Source organism: Falco punctatus (genome assembly GCF_963210335.1).
Source record: "Falco punctatus genome assembly, chromosome: 7".
NCBI lineage: Eukaryota > Metazoa > Chordata > Aves > Falconiformes > Falconidae > Falco > Falco punctatus.
In genome coordinates this window covers 2829833-2851926 of record NC_137587.1, presented here as the reverse complement: position 1 = coordinate 2851926, position 22094 = coordinate 2829833, and the positions used below count along the sequence as shown (strand labels likewise).

The 22094-nt window shown below is 46.9% G+C and overlaps 2 protein-coding genes across 8 annotated transcripts in view; both read left to right on the top strand.

Annotated features, from left to right (window-relative positions):
- Positions 1 to 150: 150 nt before the first annotated feature.
- Positions 151 to 2600, top strand: HARBI1 (harbinger transposase derived 1). The gene is made up of 2 exons (XM_080395781.1): positions 151 to 1233; positions 1831 to 2600. Exons 1-2 carry the CDS (start codon positions 564 to 566, stop codon positions 2205 to 2207), a joined length of 1047 nt encoding a protein of 348 aa, XP_080251907.1. The 5' UTR covers positions 151 to 563; the 3' UTR covers positions 2208 to 2600.
- A 1110-nt stretch (positions 2601 to 3710) lies between these two features.
- AMBRA1 (autophagy and beclin 1 regulator 1) overlaps positions 3711 to 22094 on the top strand; it is a 137221-nt gene continuing 118837 nt past the window's right edge. For 3 of the 7 annotated variants that reach the window (XM_080395708.1, XM_080395705.1, XM_080395710.1), the window contains exons 1-7: positions 3711 to 5661; positions 16237 to 16492; positions 16734 to 16792; positions 17529 to 17712; positions 18379 to 18551; positions 19332 to 19398; positions 19988 to 21447. In XM_080395708.1, the coding sequence (XP_080251834.1) occupies positions 16358 to 16492; positions 16734 to 16792; positions 17529 to 17712; positions 18379 to 18551; positions 19332 to 19398; positions 19988 to 21447 (2078 nt within the window). In that variant the 5' untranslated portion in view covers positions 3711 to 5661; positions 16237 to 16357. Of the gene's footprint in view, positions 5662 to 5701; positions 12504 to 13739; positions 13913 to 16236; positions 16493 to 16733; positions 16793 to 17528; positions 17713 to 18378; positions 18552 to 19331; positions 19399 to 19987; positions 21448 to 22094 lie in introns of those variants that run through there. The other 4 variants (XM_080395711.1, XM_080395706.1, XM_080395707.1 and 1 more) reach the window with 4 other exon arrangements.

Below are 22094 nucleotides of genomic sequence, written 5' to 3'. Positions count from 1 at the left end.
CCCCCCACGCCCGCTGGCCGCGCCGCACCGGGGCGGGAGCCCGTGGCCGGGATAAGCGGGAGGCGCTCGCCGCCGCTCCCGCCGGGAGCCCCTCGCTGTGGTGAATCTGCCGCCGCCAACGCGGGGCTGGGGCGGCGGGGGCCGGGCCGAGCGGCGGGCGGTGAGGGCTGCCTGCCGGCGGGAAGGGCCCGGCGGGGCGGCTCCGCTGCCCGCGCAGCGCGCCGGGGGGCGGTGAGGGGCAGGGCCCGGGGGCACCGGGCTGCCGACGGGCCGTGGCTCCGCGGGGCCCGGGGCCGGCTCCCCAGCCCGGGCAGGCCCCGGCAGCGGCAGGCCCGCTCCCGCCAGGCAGGGCCGCAGGGCTGCCGGTGCCGCAGCGAGCCCTGGCCGGGCTGAGCAGCAGGTACAGAGAAATAGAAAGAGACGTGCTGGGGAACGTGAGGGGAGCGGGGAGGCTGCCCGGTGCAAACCGCGCTGAGTGAGGCTCCTTCTCCCTTGGCTTGGCGCAGGCGAAGGCACGGGGCAAGCCGTGTAACGGGGGCTCCACGGGCCCCCGGCCCCTCGCCATGGCCGTACCTATCGCCATTCTGGACTGCGACCTCTTGCTCTATGGCCGCGGACACAGGACTTTGGATCGCTTCAAGCTGGAGGATGTCACTGATGAGTATTTAGTATCCACGTATGGCTTTCCCCGACAGTTCATTTACTACCTGGTGGATCTGCTGGGAGCCAGTCTTTCTCGCCCTACACAGCGGTCCAGGGCCATCAGTCCGGAGACGCAGATACTTGCTGCCTTGGGTTTCTACACCTCCGGCTCCTTCCAGACTCGCATGGGGGATGCTATTGGCATTAGTCAAGCCTCCATGAGCCGCTGCGTTGCCAATGTAACCGAGGCGCTGGTGGAAAGAGCCTCCCAGTTTATTCACTTTCCTGAGGATGAAGCTACAGTCCAGAGCCTGAAGGATGACTTTTATGGGCTGGCAGGCATGCCGGGAGTGCTGGGGGTGGTGGACTGCACCCACGTGGCAATCAAAGCACCAAATGCTGAGGACCTATCCTACGTGAACCGAAAGGGTCTCCACTCTCTGAACTGCCTGATGGTGTGTGATGCCAGAGGAGTCCTCCTGAGTGCAGAAACACACTGGCCAGGCAGCCTGCCCGACTGCACGGTGTTACAGCAGGCGGCCCTCACAAGCCAGTTTGAAACAGAGCTACATAAAAATGGCTGGCTGCTTGGTAAGTCAGTTTTTCATCATTGTTTTCTGTGGAAAGTCTGTTGGCTCCTTATTGAGTCTAGAGCCTCTGGTCAAAAGCAATATAAAGTAAATCAAAATTTACTTTTGATTGCTTCCCTGAAAATGCCTTGAGATTTGTGATTCAGTTTGGACCATCATTCTCTTAGAAGTCTAGAACGGTAGCTTCCAATCTGTGTTTTATGCAGTCTGATTATTATGTATTAGCTTAAATTCATTCTGTTGAGCACCTGTTTTCAGAATCCTATGCCTTTCTAGGCTGAATTTTGCAATTTTTAATTCTGTGTTGGGTCTTAGTCCAGCTGTCTTTTGCTGTGTTATGTAGCAAATGGATTATCTTCAAACTCTTCTGTGTTCTTCCAGCATTTCCCTGCGTGAATTTGAATGCCTTTATTTTGGTTTTTGTGACATTTATAAATGTGTGTTATTGTTGCTCTTTCACGCTTTCTCATGCCTCCTGTTTTAGTGAGAGATATAAGTTATTTTGTGTCTGCAGTAGCAGAAAATCAAGGGTCAAGAGCTGAAATCTGTGGTTCACTCTAGGTGTGTAACCTGTCCTCCTTCTTTCCACTGCTAATAGGTGACAGCTCCTTCTTTCTCCGAACATGGTTGATGACCCCGCTGCATATCCCTGAGACACCAGCTGAGTATCGTTACAACATGGCACATTCTGCCACTCACAATGTCATCGAGCAGACATTCAGAACCATTCGGTCACGTTTCCGCTGCCTGGACGGGTCCAAAGGCACCCTGCAGTATTCTCCAGAGAAATCCAGCCACATCATTCTGGCCTGCTGTGTGCTTCATAACATCTCCCTGGAACACGGGTTGGACGTGTGGTCTTCACCGGCCACAGGACACATGGAACAACCAGAAGAAGAGTACGAGCAAATGGAATCAATGGACTCAGAAGCCTGTCGTATTCGTCAGGAGCTTTTACTTACTCATTTTAGCTAATGTTGTGACAGAGAGAAAGCTTCTGACGGTTCATCTGGGAGGATATATGCAGCAAATATGCCCCTTCCTCTTCTTTAAGTTTGTAAAGACTAAGGAGAAATTTTACCCTCTTCATTTCAGGCGGTATTCTGAACTTCTCTCAATCTCTCCAGAGATGCAATTTAATAGCTAAATTTTTACTGTCATGATGCTTAGAAACTCCCCTTTCTTCTGACTTGGAGAGCAATGTCTAATGTGAGAGCAGCGGAGAAACTTGGGAAATTGAGAATGATGTAAAGCCTGTAAGCCTTGCACTGTTTTACAAAGCAACAATTCTTTGCCACTTGGTAACCCAAGCCACTTATGATTGACTTTTAAACAGTAATTCACACAAATTAAACTTCCTTGTGGGCTCATGCTATGAATTCATAAGCAGCAAAGCAAACATTTACCTTTTTGTTTGCAGGTAAAAATTCTTGCTAAAAAAAAAAAAAAAAAAAAAAAAGACATTTTGCAGTTTTGCATACCTCAGAACCTAGCGATTCCTATTGAAAGCTGACAGCTGCATTCTGGGAGGGGTCTGGGTTTTTGCTGGTACACACCAGTGCTTGCACGTAGCTGGAAGGTCAAGAAGGGCTGAACATTTCTTCTTTCCCAAAGGGATGGGAGAAGATGTTAAGCTATGTTTGACTCTGCCAGTTACTTAACAGATAGCAGGAAATAGGCTAGTGAGTGTAAATCTAGTTCTTGCTAGATACGTCTGCCGTGACAGAAAACTACGTATCTTGTTGGCTGCTGTGAAAGAAATGGCAAGGGTCACAAAAATGGAACTGATTGTAAAAGTTCTCCATCTAGATCGGAGCTGAGGTACGGAAAGGCTGCTCTACCACTGCTGGCAATCTACCTGTTCAGTGGGAAAAGATGACTAATGCACGCAGTGGTTGCTGCCACAAGACTGGGAAGTTTCCTGGCAACATTCGCTTTCCAAAATGTGTGGGTGTTTTCCAAGGGTCACTTGACAGCAGTCTGAGAAAATTCTGTTTCTTAGATGTTGTTTACTAGGCAGTAAATGAAACAAAAGTGGTTGGGGATGCAGAATGCTGCAAAAATGTAGCTACTTAAAGTAGCAGTGCAACCATCTGGCACAGCAGTTCTGTCCTTTTAGAAGAAATAAGCCTGGATCCTGCCCCACGTCTGAAGAATAAGAAAGTATTGGACATGTTCTTAAGTGTAGGATGGAGATGCAGGATTAGATACAGTTTTGCCAGGTTTGCAGTGGCAGTAAGTGCTTACTGTCTGCAGAAAACCAAGCATGTGTTATGATGCATAACCGTTTTTGTAAGCCTTGATGAGACCTGTAAAATATTATGTACAACAATCGAAGATGCAATTCTATTTTCTTTACACATCTTCCCATGAGGTATCATGTAAGAACTATTATTGCTCACTGTGGCAAAACCTCTGCTCTTTCACCTAGGAAGAAGCATACAAGCATTGTTTTCTGGGAAAAAAAACCCAAACACCCCCCCCCCCAAATATTTTTAAGGTAAGAGTTGCTGCCATATACAGGGCCTGATGGCTCATAATCATATCTGACGGTCTATGCTAAAAATACTGATCTTTAGATGTAAACACCAGCGGACACTGAATGAGCTGCGTGGGTGACGCTAAGGTCAAGTGAGACTTGGACACATGTAGGTACAAACACTGTCTCGTAATAACGAGCTGGAGTTTCTCAACTTATGCTATGAATAGCTCTTCTCAGCATGTGCCGAGACCAGAGTGAACTCAACGTGGAGGCACTTCCCGGAACATGTTTGCTGCTGGGTTTTGTCTTCCTTCTGCCACCGTCACCCTTGGTAGAGTTTAATTTCAAAACTGATCTCACTGCCTATCAGTTTGGGCAAAACCTGCATCAGGCCACACCAGACAAAACCAATCCGCTCAAAACTACTCTTTTTCCTTGAGTCAGATTTAAGTACCCTTCAGTGCACTTGGGAAATGGAACTTCCTTATCTAGAGAACAGTTTGCCCCACGTACTCCTAAGCAGCTTCCTTCAAAACAATTCATCCAGGCTTCTCTCTTTTCTCTCAGGTTTAGGTAATATTTAAATTTGACAGCTGAGAGTCATGTCTCTTTTCTGCTTTTTGGCTCCTCTGTACTTTCACCTCATCTTGCCAGCTACATCCCGGAGTACTTACAAAGTCTGCGTATTGTCAGAGCTTTGAAAAATAAGGTCTGCCCTGACCATACAACATCTGATAAATTTCAGTCATCTGTTGGAGGATGACAGTGACTGACTGTCCAAGGTATTGCAGTTTTCACTGCTTGACTAAATTCCTTGTAAAATCCCATCATCGGCCCTTTCTAGTTTTCCTTTAAAATACCGACCTCCTTGAAGACTGTGCTGCAGGCTGCCTTTGCTCCCTCCAATCCTGTGTATTGCAGTAAACCTCAAGCCCTAAACATCACCTGTCTGGGCCTTTTGACTCTTCCTTTGCTGATTTACTGGTGCAAAGTGCCCTGCCTTGCTTAGATTTTCCTCCCACATCCAAGCTCACCTCCCTGGCGAGCTCTTACCTCTCCGATGTGGAGGGCAGCTCTGTGGGGCTTCTCCCTGTCGGGGGCCTGTCTTCAGGTGGGGCTGTGTACACGTTCTGTGGCTTCACTCTCTGTGAAGTTGGGAGATTAATATATAACAATAAATATTAATGCTGTCCTGTTGCAGAAAAAGGAATTTTTCCAGTTGTGTCTCATCTGATTGCCCTTCACTTTCTCTAAATGCGATTCACTCTGATCCCAACTCTTTTCTCGTCTGTTTTTAATTACATTTTTTCCCGCTCTGTATCAGCCTGAAGAGAAAGACAAAAGGGACAGACAGGAGGTGTGGAGGGCGGGCTGCCGGTGTGCTGTGAGCGGCACAGGCCCGGCAGGAGCGGGGTGCTGCCCCGGCGGCCTCCCCGCCCGGGGGCGAGGGCCAGGGCCAACCCCCCCGGTGCCAAGCCCAGCCGCAGCCCGGCCCGGCTCCGAAGGGTTTTGGGGGGCAGGCCGGCACGCCGTGATTCCTCCCGTGGCCGGGTGCCCGGCGCAGCGCGACCGCCGTCCCCACTGCCTGCCGGCCCGGCCTCCGCCCGCCACCGGCGCCAGCCTCCCATCCGCCCCCCGCCGCGCCTCCGCGCTCGACTGGTCTCGCCTGCTCTCTGTCGCCCCCAGGCGGCCGCGCGAAGAGCCGCGCCGCGGTGGACGACATCGTCGCTCGGCTGGCGAGGCCTGGCGGCGTTCTAGCCTCGGCTGCTCGGGCCTTGGTACCGCTCTCGGCGCCGCTTTTCGGGCTCGGCTCGGCGCTCGGCTGGGTCGCCTGGCCGGAGCTCGGAGCGGCGGCGGCGACGACCGAGCAGCGGGGGCCGCTCCTTCCGGGCCCGACCCTGGCCCTGGCCCCGCTCCGCCCGTCCGGCCCCGGCCCTTCCGCACCAGGTAGGCTCTGGGCCTACGCGCCCGGCCCGGCTCCAGGCCCGGCCCAGCCGCCGCGCTCCGGGCGGGCGGGCGCGGCCGGACCCGCGGCGGCGCCCCGGAAGGTGTCGGGCACCTGCCCGTGCAGGGCCGCGGCGGGCGGAGGGGCCGGGGCCGGCTACTGGGGCCTTTGTTTGGCCGCTGCGGGCCCGCGGCCTGCGGCGGGGGGGAGCGGGGAGGCCGCCGCGGGGACGGTTGGGCCCCGCTCCCCGCGCTGCCCCGGGCCGGCCGCAGGCGGGGGTGCAGCCCGCGACGGTGGAGCGGGGGGTGGGGGGGAGCTCTGAGGGGAGCTGCCCGCCTCAGCGCCCCGAAACCCGGGCTTACACCCGGGCCTGGGGCTTCCCTCGGCTCCCGCGGGCCGGTGCTGCCGTGCGCCCTCCGGCGCGGCCGGGCCGGGCCGCGTTCTGGGGCTGCTGCTCGGCGATAGTCGGTGCTGTCGCTGTTTCCCGGCTTCAGCCGAACAAAATGGGAACTGAGCGCTCCCTTCCCCAGCTCTCCTTCGGGTTTCCCCCGCGTCTGGCGGAACGCGCTTGTGCGCGTAGCGGTGCGCGCAGGATTATCCCCCCTGCGAGCGCTCCCGGCCGGGCGCCGGGGGTGGGACCCCCGTGCCCGCCGCCGGTGTTCGTCCCGCGGGGCGTGGGTTTCTGGGGTGGTCCTGGAGTTTGTTGGGATTGCTGGTCGTGTCGGTGCTGTGGTTTCTGCTGCCTTTGGAAAATAATGTTTGCAACAGAACCCCTGCGCCTAACGTGTTCCATCTTCCAGAGGTGCTCTAAGTGGTTACCAATAATTTTTCCCGATATGCACTTTTACAGGATTATTCTGGTGTAGGAGACCGATGCAACGATAGCTGTTATTTAGGGGCAAGCTAGTCCTTGGAGAATCAGCTGTATGAATGTGTTCAGCAAGAGTGCTCGGTGCTGCTCTATTTTCTCCTCTCTATGAAATGTTCTTAGATCTTTATATAGAAAAACAATCTCTTTTTTTGTATTTGTCCTTGTTTACTGCTCCACCCAGTTTGGTGTCCTCTGCAAATGTCATCTGGCTTCTTCGCCTTTGCCACTCCCATCCTCTTTCAAATTGCTAATGGGAATGTTAAAATGGGACCTAGGAATGACCTGCCGGTAACGTAATGCTCACTGCCAATCCAGTACCGGACTGTTTAATTTTGTTGTTGGGTCAGTTTTCAGAATGTGGTACGAGGTTAAATCCGGGCAGATTTGAATGTCTTATGGGTGATGTAGGCAGCAGTACCTGAGATTCTCTGCTAAATTTAAAACGCTTGTTTGTGTTCTGGAAGGCTGCTGAAGTGCAGTTTATAACATTCGTAACTCTTCAGTGTGGCTTGCTTACTCATTCTGTAGTCCGTACCTGGTTTTGCTGTAGATAACTTTTTTTTTTTTTTTTTTTTTCCAAATTGGTCCGTTTGTTTCAGCGGTTACAAATATCTTGTACTCATCTGTTGCTTTGCGGCAGCGTGGATGTTAATGAGTACAGCAGTCCATTAGCATTTAGGTTTTTTCTAATACTTGGCATGAAGAATGTATTTCAATCCAAATGTCTGGACTTGCCTTTTCAGATTTAGCTGCTGGGGAGTTGATGCTGAGTGTTTACTTTGCTGATGACTTCTTCTTAGTTTTCTTTCTTTTGCCCTTTTCTGAGTCATAACTGACCATCTGGATTGTTGTTTGGTTGTTTTCTACTCTTCCATTTTCTGTGCAGCACTTCTAACTTTTACGCAGCTGTAACAACGAGTTGTAGAGAAGGCAGGTGATGATACAGTCTGCTGCTATTCCCTTGCCACAAATTAGGCATTTCAATACTTCCCCCTTTTTTTGTGTCATAATTTCTTATGGAACTTCCGGAAAGTAACTTTAGTATCTTTTATGCCATGGTTAGCAAGCCAACTGAATTCAGGGCTCTTACAAGTTATTGCTGATGTTAATACTTACTCGTGCTATTAATACCGATGGCATTAAGGCACCTTTCCCCCCACACACACACTATTGAGTTTGTATTTTTGGACACCTGATACAGGGCATGCCTTGTGTGTTTCGGTGTTAGTGGCCTTGCACTAACCTAGCAAGGACGGTGATAAACACAAAATATTAATGAGTTGAGGGCAAAAAATTTGTGGTTTTCAAAAGTCAATAACAAGGTGATGTGCAGTGGAAGAGGATTAGTATTAGGGATATTTTGATGGAAAGTTGTTAAATGATAGTTGCTTAAAGAAAGACCCGTTGATTGGGTTGCTTAAAACAAGAGATCTTGTCTGCCTCTCAGGATTTAGGGTTGGTTGGTAAGAACTCTGACGAGGATTGTTGTCTAATAACTGTTATCTCCAGTTTTTGTAAACTGTTTGAAGGCGCGTGGGACAATGCGGTGCCAGGCCTGAGCGTGCTCCTAATCTGTGTTCGCCCTGCTCTGCTTTCAGTGCTCTGTGAGGTCTTTTGGGCTGTCCTGGCAGGGTGGTGGTTCCTGCTGCCCTCTTCCCGGCACGCAGCACGGATTCTCCACCTTGAGCAGCGCAGAATTGCTGAGAGGAGTCTCCAACCTGTTTTTTGGACATTTTCTCCTCTCGCTTTATATTTCTCCCACAGCCTCAGTCCAAGGCCGAGAAGGGAAAGGGCATCAAGAATTGGCTATGTTTCTTTGTCAGAGTCTAAATCTTCTTTGTCTCCCACCTCTTTAGTTCTGATATATCTGTGTGTGAAGACTTCGGCTTCTGCGTAGATCACTTCTGCTTTTTGGCTTGTTAGCTTATTTGATTATTTCCATGTGAGCAGGAAATTATATGAACTGCATTTTTAAAAATATGTTCTTGCTTCCAGTTGCTTTTTCTTTATTACTTGGATAAGGTATACATGCCTTGAGCGCAGCCTTGAACACATAAACAACTTTGTCTTTATCTTGTGGATACCCGACGCTGTTTCTGCAACCGTGTAGTGTTTGTGCTCCCAAATTTCTCGTGGGCGTATAATTTCACTAGGGGGCACTTGGCTGTGGCTCTCGAGCTGGAGGAACCTTGATGTGACTTCTAATGTAAATGCTGGCATTTTGAATTGAAAATGCCTTCACTTTCCTGCCTAAGTGAGAGTAATTCTCTTAAGAGGTTAATCTGAATTCTGTGTAGCTCTGTTTCTCTCTCTCGCTGCCCCTCATTTCCTGCTGTGTATACACTACTTGGCAAAAGGTGCCATGGTCTGAGTAGAGAGCTGGGGAAACCAACTCTTCATCTTCTGGATCTCAGTTCAGCTGCTTGTCTTACGTTACACCTTCGTGAAATTATATTTATTCGCTTCCTGTCATCTGGATTGGAACGAATCTCTCTCTTCTCGAGAATTCATTAAGTTTATGTGGCAGTTGTAATAATAGTCATGAAAGTGCTCCATATTCTCCTTGGTAAGTGCAACTGTCAGAATCCAGACACAGCTGATCACTTAGTTTTATTTTTATTACTTCCCTTTTTACGTTTACTATTCATTTTCTGACCTTTAGGAGTTGATACCTGCACATTTCTCTTCCACTACTTCATCATTTTGCCATAAATAACTAGCAATTTAATGTACTTTTTTTGACCGAAAAATTCTCTTAAGAGTGTTATAGCTCATTTAATCCAGACTGGGAAGACAAATTACGATTCTAATGGCAGTCAGCTCCTTGTTGCAGTCGCATAGGATCTTAAAGTGGCAATGTACTATTGACATCTTTGTAATGTAGTTGAATTTCCTGAGCTGTTTATAGTTCCAATTTGAAACATGACATTGAATTTTTTAATCATGAAGCACTAATGCAAGTTATTTTTCTTTAGGAATCCTATTCTGATTTATATGGAAGTGCTTAGAGTGTGGACGCAACTTAGAGCAGTGTATCTAGTGCATCTGTAGACGATGTGCTTTGGAATTACTTTCCACAGCTCTCTGGCCTTAATCAAGGGAAAACTTCAGCTTACGGAATAATACTTTGGGGAATATCTTTATAACTTTGAAGTCTAAAGCCAGGGCTATGTGATGAAAGCGCCTTCATGGTATTAGTTTTGGACTCTTGCACAGTTGCATCATAAACTTACTTTCTCTCCTCCTGAAGCTTTTTTTTAGTGGGTGTTTTTTCCATATGTAGGGGCACGTAGTTGAAGGGTGTGCTCTAATTTCAGGAATCTACATGATTCTAGTGTCTTAAATTATTTTTGCTTTTTTAAAACCATAATCAAGGATACAGAAGTAGAAGCAGAGTGAAAGAATGGATTCTGGTTTTGCATTTTTTGTTGTTTTGATTAATCATGCTTAAGATAATCTTTTGTTACACCTCTGTGAACTTTTTACTTTGTGGGTTAGCCTTGTTCAAAGATTCCAGTGCTTTATTTCCAATTTTCTATTCATTGAGATATCGCTGCAAGATAACTTAGTTGTGTCTGCAAAATGTTTTCTGGGTTGTTTGTTTTTAACCCAAGAAGGGCTAGAACCTCTGAGAACAGCTGATGTAGAAGTACCACAAATTTGAGAAGACAAATCATGTTGTTTGAGGAAAATTAATGCTCATCAGGTACATTGTCAGACATGCGTGTGGCCTGGTGGCTTAACACTGAACGTAGTCTGGTTCTTCCAACGCTTGTTTTAAGCTTTGATCTGCGGAACTAATCTGGATATGAGTCATGTCACTCATTTTTTACTGATTTTGTTGTTGTTATAGCATTATTCAAATTCCAGTGCTACGTAGTTCAGTTGCTTACCGAACTAGGGCTCTTTGCTTGGTTAGCTGAGTTGATGCAGTGCAAAGAGGGCAAATCAGCATTTTTGTTTTGGTTTTGCATAAACTTTTTTATTTTGATCTGTCTTTCAAGTAGAGACATGAAAAAGGTTAGTGGGAATGGCACAACACTTGGTATAAATTGCATCAATATTTTTAATGAAATTGTTAGTAGAATTCAGGTCTTCTATCTGGGATAGTGTTTCTGGGGCTTCTTACGTGGCAATGATTCCATGCAGCTTAGGAAGATGTTAGCATTGTAATCTCTGTTGCAGAGTGGGGGGGGGGGAAACTTGGAGTGTAAACAAGGAAGGGAACTAGAAAGTTCCTGGAGCTATGAGACTGCTCACATATATTCCAAATGATGTTTTAGGCATGTGGGTTGTCCTTAGAAATCTCCTGTCCGTGGGTCTCAGAACCAGGTTTTATTGCTGTGTCAGTGAAGCTGCTGTCCCAGAAGGAGGGCCTGTGTAGTCTGCAGTCACTGGCAAGATGACCGCTTGGCTGTCTTCAACATGCACAATCTTTTCTTTGCTCTTTTGAGCTTCTGAAAGACACAGGCGTCTTGATAAAGCAGTTTGCCTCAAAATTGAACTATGTAAAACACAAGGGAAACTGTAGAAAATACTTTGAGGAAATAGCATGTCTTGTGACTACAGCCTGGGTGAGGATCGCTGGTGGTGGATTCAGGTAAAGCGTTTGGCTGTACTGCTGCTATGCTCTCTTCACACCTGTCTGATGATCTTCTGATCGTTCCTGGAGAACCCACCCACATGTACAATAGTGGGAATGCTAAAATTATTGCTAATATTTATGAAATGACTAAAGCGTATTAAATACAATACAAAATGCTCTTGAACTGTTTAACATTTTGCTGATACTCAAAGCCTGAGAAACTGCAGTTTAATTTGGAGTAAATGAAACGGCATGCTTTGTTGTTAGTGCTGGACACTTCGCTTGAGAACAGGCATTTTGAAAACAGAAGTTTCTGACTTACACAATAGGTAGGCCCCCGGCCGGAGCTGGGATAGTTCAGAGTACTAATAATCTGTTTCTTGTCTTTTCTAGAGACAAATTTGCTTGTGGTTTTGCAGGTCAGTGGTGTGCCTCGTTGTTCACAGCAGTTTTGTTTTTGTTTTGTTGGGTTGTGGTTTTTTTTCCCCGTCTGTGTTCTTTTAATACAAAGTATACTGGTCCATAACCTGTGTGGATTATATCCATTTTACAGTCAACGCATTTGGGAAGTCTTAAAACTTGATGAAGGGACTTTGAGACAGAAACCACCAGCGCATGCTTTTCTCCCCTTTGGTCTTTTCTAGGGCAGCTTATACATGCATCCTCTCTGTGGATCCCAGATTGCAAAGCCAGAGACAGCTTTTATATTTCACTTCATGTTGCCTCTTTCTTCATCAGTCACTTGAGACCTCTTTGGGCAGAAAATTGTCTGAAATCATTGGGACATTTGTGTCTCTTGGATAGAACTTCTGTTATAAATAGCATTTACTGATGGTAGCTTTTTTTCTTTTCAAACACTGGTAGAGCTGTTTACTCTGTTTCTGTACACGCACATCAGGAAAGGCTTTTAGTCTTGGACTCAGCATGCAGCCAAGAAGTTCTTTGGAGTGGTAATAGATTTGTAGTCTGAGAGCTGAAGGCCACATGAAATAGCTTCTTTTCCCAATCAAGAATTGAATAACAGGAGGTAGTACTTTCGATACTATTCTTTGTATCAAAGCCAGCTGTGCTTCCAGAATGGTGGTACCGCATCTCCACAAAATTAATAGCACCAAAGATGTTGGGGGAGGCAGGGCATGTTAAGAGATGGGACCACCATCTCTGTAAAGTGGTAGAGGTTTTAACTGGATTGGTAAACCACTGCATGATGCATAAAATATCTTGATATCCTTTCTGTATGGCGATTTGAATGTGCTTTTTATTCCTCTTCTCTCCCTATCTTTTTGTCAGTGTTTTCATGGAGTCCTGCACCACTATGAAGTATCACCAGTTTGCTGCTTCACTTCAGTTTTCTAGAGGTTCAGCATCTGTAACAGTGACAATTACAAGTGAGCTTGTATTGCTTTGAGGCTGGGAGTTCTTAAGGCTTCTTCGAGGGGAGCTGGCACAGAGCAAGTAGAAGGCTTGAGGCTGGGCTGTGTAATGCTCTTTCCAAAACTGTAAACAGCCCAGCATGCTGTCCTGAAGTGCCCTGAAGGGAGAAAACTGTTGAGGAAAGCTGCCAATTATAGAAAAATTTATGACTCTCCCCTTTCAGAATTTCTGTGGTGCCCTGGACCACATCCAGGGCATCAGCTAATCTTCCAGTTGTTGGACTCCGCTTTTGGTCTTCCTAATTAAAAAAAAAAAAAAAAGAACCAGCCCCATCCCAGCCCCCCAACAAGAAGAGAACAGAAAAATACCAAACCCTGAGCAGTTCCTTGTTTTGGTGGTCAGCTGTTTATCAGTTGTGATAGCACGGGTATTTGTAATAGAAGCTGTTACTGAATCAGTCCACCTCTTGCCTGGACAGGTTTGATCCAGTGAGCTGCAAGTTTTCTTTATGCTGAGGCCTGAGAAGTATTTTCAAAGTTAGTCAGGTGGTTACCAAGCAGCTATAAATGTGGTTGGTACTGCCGTGGTTTATCTGCTAATGTTATTTAATAACATGCTGTCGTTGTTCAGTTGCTTATATTTGAGCAAAGTGTTTGGTGTTGGTGGGTAGCTTTACTAGATTACAGAAGGAACTGGCTCCTTAAAACAAGCTCCACCCCCCCCCCCAAAAAAAAAAAAAACCAACCAAAAACAAACTGAAACAAAAAAAACAACAAAAAAAACCCCAGCAGCAAAACAAACCGACCAACACTCCCCCAAAAAACCAACAAACCCAGCAAAAGAAAACACCACCCAAACCAATCCTGAAGGTATGATCCAATGATAAGGTTAAAGGCTTCCTGCAAAAGCGAGCAAAGGTAATGCCTGTGTCTGCACTGCATCTCTTTCTCCATTTGAAGGTTCTAATTTTTTTTGCCCGTCTGACATGTTGCTGAACGTGTCACCAGCTAGGGGAGAGCAGTTACTGCATTCAGGCTAATTCACAAAAAGGAGTAAGCTTTCCCCTTAGGATGCGTAGATATGGCTTGGCCCCCAGAGTGATCCCGGGTAGTGCTGGAGTGCCAGCCCCACTCAAGGAGGATACATTCAGTGTTCTCTAAAAAGATCCTAGCTTTAAAACTGTTGAGCAGGTTAGCCAGGGTGCTGTGTAGGCATTGGAGCCCTGAGTTTCTTTTGTTTTCTTTTCAAAGGGGATAAAGAGGTGAGTCAGAGGAAGCTGGAAAAATGAGGGACGGTCCCGGAGGGAAAAACATCAAGTTCAAACATGCTGGCTCAGGAGGTTCACATGTGAAGTGTTTGCTGTAGCCAGATTAGCTCAAGAAATTAGTATACATCCGCAAAGATTTAGATAAGCTGTTTCAAGGTAGGTACTTGATTTTATATAGTGAAGATGACTTGGTCTTTCAATAAGGTGAATATGAGAGGTTCGCTGACTGCAGTTGTAGTTGTTATCTGTTTCTTCGTTTTACAATAAGCAAACTTGCCTGTGTCATAAATAAACATAAAGATATTTGCTAAACTTCTTGATTTCCTTGTTGCTATTGTACTTCAGGGAACGTTAATGCTGATAGGACTGAAATGTTGCCAAGTTGTCAGAGCTTGTTCTTTCTCATGAGTAACTGGGTTATCCTGCTTGTAAATTATCAGGAACTCGTTAAGTTGGTTGTCCTTCACAGTTATCAAAAGGCTATTCCAAAGCTTAATGTTTGACATCTCCTCACACTTCCAGCTTATTCTGTCAGCAAGTCTGGTCTTCCGTTTGTCTGGTTTATATGTTTATTCTGGCGTTGTTGTCATCCTTACTTCTTGAATGCACCCATATAGAATATTCAGCTACTGTTTGCTTCATTTTACTAAATGAAACTACACTTAGCATTTCCTCCTGTAAAATAGGTTTTTTATTGCCTGTATCACTCGAAGCTGTCCTTCCCCTCCACGCTGTTTAACGTCTGAATCCAGTTATGTCTGAACATGGGTGTCTGGAGCTGTTTGCAGAATCCAGATGAGGATTTATTTGCGTTTAGTGATTCCTGTCTTATACTGTGCTTTTGGCTGTATCTACTCCAGCTATCCTTGTTCTAGCTTTTTTGGGTGTGGACTTTTTTAATCTGTACAGTTGCTCTTAAGAATCCGCTTGTAGCTGACATGTTTAGGTTTTGTGTTGCTTTTCAGAAAGGCTTTATTTTGTAGAATAATTCCTACTTAATGTTTGGCTGACTTTCACAGATTCTCGAAAGAAGGCTTATTTTACACTGCAGAGTTCAGCTTCTCTAAAATAGATGATCCCCATGCTGTTCACATTAAGCATCAGGGAATTTCCAGCTTGCTTGTATTTCTTTGTGGTGAATTTCTTTTCTAGGAAGATGGATGCCTCTACTTGTTCATCACTTGAAGTACCCTTTACTGTACTTTCACAAATGAAAACGGGTGTGCTTTATTAGAACTCATTTTCCTGGCTTATCTCTTCAGGCAGCTCCTCCCTGTAAGCAGCAGCTGTCTTAAATCATCTGCTCGGAAAGTTTTTTTTTGGGGGGGAAGAGCGGAGGGAAAGAAAGATCTGCTGATGACTGTTCTGAGTTCCATCATTTCACAATTCATCTCCTCTTGTGTAGGTGAACCTTTTTTCCCCTGTATGTGTGTGTTGCTTTTGTAAGTTGCCACTTCCTCCTCTATTGGATATTGATGGTTTTGTTCAGTGTAACGGACTGAGGAGGATTTCTCTTTAGATCTTTATGTTCTAAAGAGATGGCAGAGTAGTAAGGGCACTCTGCTGGGATCAGAAGGTAATAGCGTTGTACCAACGTGTCTTCACTCATGTGTTCTAAGAAACTTCCTATTTCTGGAGAGCTTTTGGTGGCAAACTCTGGTGTATGAGACCATTCAAAACCTGTGTAACTTGGTTGCTGTTAGGGTCGCTATATTTAGTTCTTTTAAAGAATTAACTTTTTTTTTTTTCCCTAGAAAACGGGTATTAATGCTTTCCTTAGCAGCTCAGAGTGTACCAAAAACATTAACATTTGGCATTGTGCTTTACTTGGATGAACTGTTGTTCTAAGAGCGCTGTAGATGGAAAGATAACGTGCAGACAGGCAAAGTGAATCATGTTGATGGAGTTGGCCAAGATGGCACTGCAGTGTAAGGTTTTGGTGTGATACATGGTTGTTTTTGTACACTGTAAGCTATTGTGATGGAATTGGAAGTAATTTGGACTTGAGGTCTATGATAATAATTACTATTACTGAAGTTTGAATAGTTTCCCAGAGACTGTCATATTGTCAATTTTTTTATCACCCTTGTCAGCCAGGACCTAAATCTTCAAGGTGTAAAGATTGTCTCTTCATATTTTCCTTTTTAATTTTTATATATATGTGTCGTTTTTTTTTCTTACAGAGTAAGAGGTAGAGGGAAGGGAAAGAGTTTCAGGGCAAATTTTCTATTCTCTTTTAAGTGTGGCATGCCTAGGGCATGTGTACAGGGGAAGGGCTGGATGCTTTTAAAAGCCTTTCAAAGTAATCTTTGGCTGCAGAAATGTCAAAATTGGGCCTTGATAATGGAAGAAAGTAGCGAAGTCTGCAGGAGAGGATAGATTTGTATTTAAAATCTAGTCTTTTGGGATTTAAAGCTTTTCATCTAGGTGATCAAGGTAAAAGCTGCTTTCCTTACCATTCTCTTTTCTTCTCTTTCTAGGTTTCCATGAAGATAAACAATTGAAATGTGGATAGCCTGTGTTTAGCTTCGTGGTGGTTCTCATCTGGAACCTGCTGGTGTCTTCTCCCAGTAGCTGGTATAACGTTGGCCACTGAGAGCCATGAAGGTTATACCGGAGAAGAACGCTGTTCGCATCCTGTGGGGTAGGGAACGGGGTACCCAAGCCTTGGGTGCTCAGCGGCTCCTGCAGGAGTTGGTGGAGGATAAAACTCGATGGATGAAATGGGAGGGCAAGGTAAGGTTGTGGGATAGAGGTGCATTGCTCGATCTTGGAGTGGGGGGAGGCAGGGATTTGAAATAAATTGTCTCGTGATTGTACATTTGATGTGTTGATATGCTCTCTGGCTCTGTTCAGTTCCTGCAGTGATGTGATACTAGATATGTTCCTGCAGCGGGTTCCCCTTGTCTGTGTGGCTTACAGTTAAAGTATGATCATATGACACTTGCAACACTTCCTGCTTTGTTGGCTTTTTCAGAAAGTTGAGTTACCAGACAGTCCACGCTCCACCTTCTTGCTGGCGTTTAGTCCAGACAGGTAATTAACTCCTAGTTCGTTCCCTGTTTCAGCAGTCTCCTTACACTTACAAAAGTGATGGAGGCTTGTGCCCATTGAGTTGTCCAGTCCTGAATAGCCAAGTGAAACTTCTGGTTCCTGACATGCATGGATGGAACGTGTGCACCTTCCTAATCTCACAGCTTCGAGCATAGTTGGTGTTTAATTTCTGAGGTACCCAAGCGATGCATAGTTCGAAGGAAAAAGGATCTGTGCCGCCACCGTGGGATTTCATAAGAAACTTGAGGGAGTAAAGGGTGTTTTAGCACAACGTGCGGAGTGATGTGGCACGCCCACTGGGATATCTAGGACTAAAGAACAGAGCAGAACGATGTGTGTATTGGAAACAGAAATGGAGGTGGGATCTCTCCTAGTGTCACTTGATTTGGCAGTGGTTGAGATGGTGTGGAGAATTGGGAATATTGAATTGCCCCAAACTGTCACTCAGGAGTTCCTTCTGAGCTGCACGTTCATTCTGACTTTCAAGGTCAAGTTTGTGCTTGCAGATCGGATGAGCTCATGTTTGCATGGACCCTGAAATCTGGCTACAGGAAGCTTTGTGGCCACTGGTGAAACAGTAGCCTCTTACCCTTTGAGCTCTGTGTGGGAGAGCTGTTGGGTTAGGTGTGAACAGACCCCGTTGAGATGAAACCAACCACGGTCTGGTTTTGCTGTACTCTTCTCGTGCTAATGTTTGTCCTACCTTCTGCATTCCCAGGACCCTGATGGCTTCCACACATGTGAATCACAACATCTACATCACAGAGGTGAAAACGGGCAAGTGTGTTCATTCCTTGGTTGGACATCGCCGCACTCCCTGGTGTGTCACCTTCCATCCCACCATCCCGGGCCTCATTGCTTCAGGATGCCTAGATGGGGAGGTTAGAATTTGGGATTTACATGTAAGTCTTTCCTGAAACGTACGTGCTTTTGGTATTTGGTGGGTGGTGACTTTTTTTTGGTCTGAATTGGTTTCCCAAATGTTGCCTGGCAAGAGAGCTGTTTGGAAGCTTTGCTGGGACCTGTCTCTAAAAACATAGAACAGATCATAGCCATCCTCTTCTGTCTAGAGAGGAGGTGACAGATTTTTCGTCCAATCCCACCAGGTAGGTCACGCTGCTTAGCTGTGCCTGTTTATTTGATTAGAGTGGCACAGATAGTGCTGGAGAACTTTGTGCAAGGTGCCTGTTTAGCTTATGTAAAAAACGTGCCATTTTTCATTCCACTGAGCACATCTGAACTCTTTATTAGAGAAGCTGCTGCTCTGCCAGCTCTGCTATTGGCACAGAGGCAAAACACAACATACTTACCTGGTCACTTTGAAACGCAGCGTTTTTACAGGCTGCTTGAGACACACTTGCCTACAACAATACGTCTGTGGTTATTGCTGCAAATAGTGTTCTGTTCTAGATATGACACGTGACCTCGTATGAGCGCAGCTGTTGTTGCCAAGAATGCATGTCGCTTCCATGCTCTAGGCAGAGTCTCGGAGAGATGGCACGTACATGGAAACCTAATGATCTCAAACTTTATGATAAACTGCTTGTGATTCTTGACTCCTCACTCAGGGTGGAAGTGAGAGCTGGTTCACAGATAGCAACAATGCCATCGCATCACTTGCTTTTCATCCTACGGCTCAGCTCTTGCTGATTGCAACTGCAAATGAGATACATTTCTGGGACTGGAGTCGTCGGGAGCCTTTTGCAGTGGTGAAAACAGCTAGTGAAATGGAACGGGTCAGGTGAGTTCCTGTTTCTGGGGGAAGAGAACGCTTGTATGTGAAAAACGGTCACATTTGGGGAATGTGGCGGGGTCCTCTGGGATGCTGCACCCTCCGCACTTGAGGCAGTGGAGAAAAGTGTTGCTTGCAGCTCCTTGACTCAGCTGGTAGAGAAACAGTTTTGTGGGTGGGAAGGCAGGCATTTGGACATAATAGATTAGCTTGGTGGTTCATATTTGTAATCGAACCTGTGCCCGATAAATGCCCAGAATCTGCTTCGTGTTAATTTGTAAGCTTAGTAATTAAACTTGTTAGCCATAAGGATGAGAGAACGCAGAAGCTGCTGGAAGAGAATGCTGAGCTATTACTTTGGTGCAGTTATAGAGAAAACTGGAAACTTGATGCCTACCTTTGAGCAATTTAAAATAAGACAATGATGTAACATTCAAGGCAAGTTAATCTCTCCCTTTGCACCAAATTCCCGTTGGTTATGTATACGTACATATTCCTTAAAATTTCATGGCTATTTCAATTGATACAGCAGTACTTGTTTCTAGCTTTTAACTTCTGTATAGTATTGCTGCGGACTATAAAATAGCTACAGCCTTTGCCTGGATAAGTATGTTTGCTTCTTAATGCATAAACTTTTTTACATGCTTCAGAAGATGATGATGGTAACACAATATTGTTTTCATTGCAAATATTTCATGTGGGGTTTTCTTTCCCGATGTGTCCAGCTTCCTGTGTGTCAATGTGGAATGTGAGCTGATGATTGATACTCTGGCTCTGCTTTTGTCTTAGGCTGGTACGGTTTGATCCCTTGGGACACTACTTGCTCACAGCAATTGTTAACCCTTCTAACCAGCAGGTAAGGGAAACGTCAGTACCTGTATATATAGCCTGGCTAATTACAAGGCACTATAATCATTAAATCTGGTCTGTTCCTAAGCAGCCTCGTGCTTTTCTGAAAACCTGAAGTCCTTCTAAGCCGAGTTCTGTCTTACCTCTGTTGGTCACTTGAATGCTCTCGTGTTATATGCAGGGCTGTTAAAAAGCTCTCTGAAGCATGTGGGTTTTTTGCCCTTGCTGTCTCATTAGTGGTGGGACAGATGTCCCCATGGCCTTGCTTTTTCTGTTCTGTTGTGACATTCTGTTGGATTTGAAGCTATGGGAGGTATTAACAATGCTCCCCACAGCTGCTGACCCTCAGATGCTGATGCTTCTGTTCATATGAACAGTGTATTGTCAAAGCTCACTAGGCTGTAGGCAGAGGGTGTCTGCATCCATGAAATGAACTTTGAAATAGTCTCAGCTGGTTCCCTGCAAGTCGAGGCCCCCAGGAAGGGACTTACCGCATCCTTTCATCTGTCTGGGGTGGTGGCTGGCTTTCTGCTGGTCTTTTGGAGGTACGGGATTTTGCTGTGAGGTGATTGAACTTTGATCGCTTCCTTCTGCAGAGCGATGAGGAAGTGGAAATCTCCGTGGACAGCACAGAGATGCCACATTATCGCCAGCGTGCTATCCTTCCGTCTCAGCCTGTGAGGCGCACACCCCTTCTCCACAACTTCCTGCATATGTTGTCCTCCCGCTCCTCTGGCATACAGGTGGGAGAGCAAAACAGTGTTCAAGACTCTGCTACCCCATCCCCTCCACCGCCTCCACCACCACCACCTCTGCCTCCAGCCAGTGAGAACACAAGGGCATCTGTCTATAACAGGCTCCGGGAGCGTGTCAGCTATCCCACAGCAGAGTGCTGCCAGCACCTGGGGATGTTGTGCCTTTGCAGCCGATGCTCTAGTGCAAGACTTCCTTCTTCTCTCTTCCCACACCAGGAAAATGCACCCTCCACGTCTTCTGGGGCCACTGGCACTTCCTTCTCCTCTGTGCAAACAGAGCCTTATCAACCCCCAGAGCAGGCATCCGTAGCGCAGGAGGAGCAGGGGATACTTAACAGGCCCTCTGCTTTCAGCACAGTTCAGAGCAGCACTGCTGGCAACACCCTGCGCAACCTTAGCCTGGGCCCCACGCGGCGGTCCCTCAGCGGGCCCTTGGCAGGCCACCAGTCCCGGTACCAACAGTCTGCGAGAGAGATGGCTTCGGGCTTAGGTGGGTCTGACTGGTCCAGGACAGTGCTGAACATGAGCTCTCGGTCAGAACTGGAAGCCATGCCCCCCCCTAGGACCAGTGCCTCCTCCGTCAGCTTGCTGTCCGTGCTGAGACAGCAGGAGGGAGGTTCCCAGGCATCGGTCTATACCTCTGCAACAGAAGGGAGGGGCTTTCTGGCCCCGGGGGCTGAGGTGGACAGTGGTAGTAGCGCTGGCCCGAGCAATCCGGCCAGCATCCGTAATGAGCTCCAGTGTGATCTGAGGCGATTCTTCCTGGAATATGACCGGCTTCAGGAGTTAGATCAGGGGATTGGTGGGGAGCCCAGCCAGGCGCAACAGGCTCAAGAAATGCTCAACAACAACATTGAGCCTGATCGGCCGGGTCCCTCCCATCAGCAGACTCCACACAGCAGTGAAAACAATTCCAATTTGTCCCGGGGTCACCTGAACCGCTGTCGCGCTTGTCATAACCTGCTGACCTTTAACAATGACACGCTGCGCTGGGAGAGAAGCACGCCTAGCTACACACCAGGGCAGGTCCAAAGCACGTTTGAGGGTGTGCCTCCAAATACCAGCCAGGTGCAGCCTGCAGAGAGAACCGAGGGCAGGGCTCCTGCCTCTAGCAGGCTGCAGCTGGGCAGCTCTTCCACCCCGCAGGAGGAGAGGACCGTGGGAGTGGTCTTTAACCAGGAGACGGGGCACTGGGAAAGAGTTTACAGCCAGTCGGCTTCAAGCAGACCTGGGAATGTATCACAGGAGGCCTTAAACCAGGAAATGCCTGAGGAAAGCTCAGAGGAGGATTCACTCAGGAGGTAAGATATATGCTTGGCCTTCCTCCTCTATTTTTTTCTTAAACCTTTCCCATCTAGTCTGAGTTTTCCAGTATTTTCAGAGTTGAAAACCTTTTATCAGCTGTTTATGTCGATGAAAACGGAGACCTTGCATTGATGTCCTTTCTAGCTGCCGTTGTCGCGCTGCAGATAGGTTGTGAAGGCTGTAAGGACAGAGACCAGACCTCTCAATGGGAAAGGAGGATGACAGTAGAGAGAGGGAAAAGGATGGGTTCTAGCAGCAGATCTCTGAGGTGAACTGTGCTCCTGGTGTTTACCAGCCGCTGCAGAAGGGCAGGAACACAGGATGGGCTACGCTGTCCTTTGGGCCCCCATACCACACACGTGCTGCACACAGAGAATCTGCCCAGGCTAGCATGGAAAATTGGCCAGGAGTAGCGAGAATTGCTTTCCCGAGTGCTGTGTCTTGTTGAAGCTGTAGTTGTTAAGCTGGAAGAGTTAACAGCCATTTCCTTGGTGTTGCTATAGAGGGCAAAAAACAGTCAGAGCTTACTGTCAGTGGTTTGTGCATATAACGTTGCTGTGAGTGTGTGGTCAAACCCATGCGGTTTGTTTGCCTTTTGTAAAAGAGGTATATTTTGAAAGCGGATGCTATTGACCTGAGTCTA